General features: G+C 60.5%; 1 protein-coding gene across 1 annotated transcript in view; it reads right to left on the minus strand.

The window, feature by feature from the left end:
• LOC104499410 (apoptosis-inducing factor 1, mitochondrial-like) overlaps positions 1-2,198 on the minus strand; it is a gene marked incomplete at its 5' end in the record, with an annotated part of 8,767 nt that overhangs the window by 321 nt on the left and 6,248 nt on the right. The window contains 3 exons of the mRNA XM_010142915.1: positions 81-177; positions 804-911; positions 1,364-1,474. Coding sequence (XP_010141217.1) covers positions 81-177; positions 804-911; positions 1,364-1,474 — 316 coding nt within the window. The remainder of the gene's footprint in view (positions 1-80; positions 178-803; positions 912-1,363; positions 1,475-2,198) is intronic.

Genomic DNA, 2,198 nt, shown 5'->3' on the forward strand with positions numbered 1-2,198 from the left:
CTCCACCTGTTTGGGATTCACCACCGTCACCACCGCCATCCTCTGGGCGTCTCTGCAAGCTCTACCCGCCACCTGCTTCTGTCATTACCTTCCGGCCGTCTTTGAGTTTGATCACCAGCCGCTTCCCGCTGACGGAGACAGACTTGACCACAGCGTTAGGCATGACGTTAACTCCCTCTGGAAACAAGCACAGGAGACAGGGCTGCGTGCTGGGACAGGCGGATTTCAGCGGAATCGAGTGTCTTGGGCCCGGTTAGGGACCAGGGTGAGACCAGCCCAGCTCTGCCGCCTGGGCTGGGGCAGCCTGGAGCGAAGCACGTGCAGAAAGAACGCAGCCAAGGAGTTGGGAAGTGCTGCTTCAGTGACAATCACGAGCACGAGCCTCCTGTGAGGACACTGTCACATCGAAAGAACTCCCCGGTCAGGCTTCCAGGCTCTGAGGACACTCGACTGCCCACCGCTGTCACAGCCAGACCCCTCCTCCTGTCACAACAGGCAGCTTCCCCCAGCAAACCCAGTAACGCAGAGCTGTGGGTGCCAGGCCCCGCGATCTGCAGCCCCAGGATGTCCCTCCTGCTCTGCCCATGCTCTGCCCTCAGTGCAGCAAACAGAGAAAGGGCACCTTGGCTCTCACAGACCTCATCGGTGACCTCCGCGGCCACGGGCCTTGCAGAGGGCGCTGGGCTCGGCGGGGCTGCCTGCGGCAGGAGAATTACTGGAGGCTGGAAGAGCTACACGACAACCCTGGGCTTAAACACCCCAGCTGGGCCGCCCGCGGAGAGGAGCGTGGAGCGCAGCCTCACCTCGTCTGACTTTCTCTGTGGTCCAGTTGCTCAGATACTCAGGCAGGACTTTGCCCATGTTGCCGTTCTCCGGGAAGAGCTGAATCACCTCCAGGCCTCTGCTTCGTGCTGCAGGCAAAGAGAGAGCGGGTTTCTCACGCCTGCGGGCCGAGAGCCGCAGCGCAGCGCGCCGTGCACACGGGGTGTGCCGTGCTTCGCTCCGCGCAAGGACCGCGACACACGTTTCCAAACGGGGAGTTGTGGCTGCTGGAGAAAGGGCAGCAGACTGCGAGGTGGAACCCTGGTGTCGTGGAGAAAACTTCCCACGTTAGACAGATCCCCACCCATTCACGACTCGAAGAGCCGTGGGCGCGTGCCAGGGGAAACCCAGCTGTCACCACCTCTCTGAGGTGGCGGGCCGAGGGTAGCCGCAGAGCCAACACCACACGAGGGTTACGGTGTTATTTCAGGTATTTCAGGCAAATCCCAGGTTTGTGCAGGGCTCAGCAGCCGGGGAACGGAAGAGCCGCTGGTGAGGTCGGGCTGCTCCCGGTCGCTGTCGCTGCCGAGCAGGGGCTCACCTCTCCGCCCCAGGGCGCCGGCCAGCTCGCTGCCCAGAAACCCACCGCCAACGATCGTGATGGACTTGACTTCTCTGGAAATCTTCTCCAGGCGCTTGAAGTCCTCGATCTGAAAGAAGATTTATTCCCATCTCAGACACCCTTGAGCAGGAACGGCAGCAAAAGATTTTATTTTTCCCTCCAATTTCTCCGTTTGAAATAAGAGCGAGTGTCTCCCCAGCTTTGAGAGGGAAGCGTGTTTCTCCTCCCTCCTGATCCTCTATCGCACAGAAGAATCCCTCTGGCTTCCTACTGCCTGTGAAAGCTTTTCCCTGCCCAGGCAGCCTCAGGCTCCTGCGTTTGCCCCTAACTGTGAATTGAATTACAGTGAATTTCTGGGGGCAGATGTCCTGCAGCTCAGGTGGGGATGCCACAGCTGAGGCAGAGCAGACCACGGGGAAGGCCAGCACAGAGCAGAGAGTTCCCACACGGCTCCTCACTCCTGATTCCTTCCCAGACCCAGACCAAGGAGAGGGCTGTGTGTCTGTTCTGAACCCCGCGTTGTCTAGAAAAGGGGAGTTTCTCACCAAAAAGCAGCTCAGCAGCGAAACCCAGACCACTGCCCAGCTCCTGTGGGTGTCACTGCCTTTGTGCCAAGGCATGGGATGAAGGGAAGAAAGGCCACGACACTGTGGATATCGGTTCCTCAGCTCAGAAAACCACGTGCGCCAACCCGCGGGCTAAGAGGAGCTCACACACCCCACAGGCCGCTGCAGCTCCCAGGCCCGAGGCAGGCAGAGGTCCAGTGGCCTGCGCCCTGTCAGACGGGTCCTGGTTACCCGCGCAGGGAGGCAGC

This window comes from Buceros rhinoceros, unplaced genomic scaffold, assembly GCF_000710305.1.
Source record: "Buceros rhinoceros silvestris isolate BGI_N320 unplaced genomic scaffold, ASM71030v1 scaffold25429, whole genome shotgun sequence".
In the NCBI taxonomy this organism is placed as follows: Eukaryota; Metazoa; Chordata; class Aves; order Bucerotiformes; family Bucerotidae; genus Buceros; species Buceros rhinoceros.